Source organism: Trichechus manatus, unplaced genomic scaffold, assembly GCF_000243295.1.
Source record: "Trichechus manatus latirostris isolate Lorelei unplaced genomic scaffold, TriManLat1.0 scaffold00026, whole genome shotgun sequence".
Lineage (NCBI taxonomy): Eukaryota > Metazoa > Chordata > Mammalia > Sirenia > Trichechidae > Trichechus > Trichechus manatus.
Genome location: NW_004443962.1, coordinates 6,541,102 through 6,542,846, shown reverse-complemented (window position 1 = coordinate 6,542,846; position 1,745 = coordinate 6,541,102). Strand labels below are relative to the sequence as shown.

General features: G+C 40.7%; 1 protein-coding gene across 1 annotated transcript in view; it reads left to right on the top strand.

The window, feature by feature from the left end:
• Positions 1–1,723, top strand: part of IQCG (IQ motif containing G) — a 33,794-nt gene extending 32,071 nt beyond the window's left edge. The window contains exon 9 of the mRNA XM_023728679.1: positions 1,245–1,723. Coding sequence (XP_023584447.1) covers positions 1,245–1,429 — 185 coding nt within the window. The 3' untranslated portion in view covers positions 1,430–1,723. The remainder of the gene's footprint in view (positions 1–1,244) is intronic.
• The last annotated feature ends 22 nt before the right edge of the window (positions 1,724–1,745 follow it).

Genomic DNA, 1,745 nt, shown 5'->3' with positions numbered 1-1,745 from the left:
ATGATCAACCACATAGCAGTTTCCCGCAGAACAGATCTGTGAGGAAGCACAGCCTTTTATTAGCGGGATTTGCCAACATAGTCCATCGTACAGGGAGACAGTTATGCCTCCAACTCTTAACCTGGAGGAAAAAAGAGGTGGTTAGCAGTGGAAACAAAACCTAGAACTTGTGCCCAGAAGTCAAATTTCAGAATACTATGTCTAACCCGAAACAGCACTTATCAGAATGATCCTTGTTACTGTCCTATTGCTTCTTAAAATCCTGTTTATAAATCAGCCCAGGCTATCTGCTAGGTTCTGATAAAAGGGCTTTTTTCAAAAAAGCTGGAAGGGATAAGCAGCAGTTCAGAAAAAATGTCGAGGTATTCTAATTTTGTATGAACTTTTGTCAGTGATAATGAGACTGGCAGGTCTAGCTGAGGCAGTCACAGATGCTGGAAACAGCGGAAGGCGGAGGTAACATCAGCTGGACTGAAACGGTTATCCGGAGGACTGTTCTCTCTTAAAGATGGTTATCTGTTGAGACCCTACTGTGCAAAGTGTAGTCTGCGTTGTGTATCAGGGGGGTGGATTGAGAAAGTACATTCAGGACCAGATGCCAAACCCAAATTAGGAGAGATTTAGACATATAATTACCAAGTATTTATTAAGCTTCTGTTGTATTTTCCATTTGTCAGGAGTCCTCGATTTAGAACCAAAATGTAAGAACTGGCAGACCATTCTTGTTTTAGGGCTTAGTCTGTCTTTAAAAGGATTAGTAGCCTAGACTATATTCAGAACAGTTGTATTTAAAAGATATTCAAAAGAGCTATGTAATTTTTTTTTTTTTAAATAAGAGAGGTATTGATCCTTTAATTAATCACTAAAGAAATGAAATGTACCAGGAAGCCTATTGAGGTCACCTGGATGATACAGGCATTCTTGAACTGAGTGCTTGCTTTTGTCCTGGGCTCAGGTAACTAACATTCCTTTTGGATCAAATGGCTCTAGATATCCAAACATGGCGTTTATTAAGGGCAGCAGTATAAGGTTCCTAAGCATAAAGAAAAAATAAGCCTAATCAGATTCCCTTTATTTTTACTACTTAGAAGCTTAGCGTGCATGGCTTAAGCTCTGGGTCTAGCACAGCAGGGCACATCGCTGGAGTGACAGCTTGCCTGGTCACGTGCACGTCCGTGTCCATACAGAGATGATTACTCAGACATAAGTTACTCTATCAAAAAATAATTCCCTTGTGTGGAAAGAATGTAGCTTGTCAAGCATAGTACACATTTCCCTCACTTCTCTCTTCCAGCTCCAAGCCTGGTGGCGAGGCACTGTGATACGGCATGAAATTGGTTCTTTCAAGATGCCCAAGAAGGACAAAGATGATAGCAAGGATTCCAAGGGTAAAGGCAAAGACAAAGAGAAGCGGAGAGGCAAGAAATGACCAAGTTCTCTTTTGTCCTTTCCTCTGATAACTTTGGAGATGGGTGAGAGGACTTGAAGAGCGTTAAAGAAACGTCTTTAACTACCACCAATAACTCATCTCTAGGTTGGTTCTTATTTGGACACTCCCAGGTGACACCTGGTTACCTCACTGTGCCTGTTGTTAGTTTTCAAGCCCTGAATTAGGATTAACCATCGATTTAAGGCTTCCTCATATTTTGATAAAATTTTGCTGGAATAAGTTGTTTCTAGGAGTCTTGTAAAGACTCTTCTTACTCTTTCTCACCAGTGACAGAGATGCATTAAAACTGCTGTTA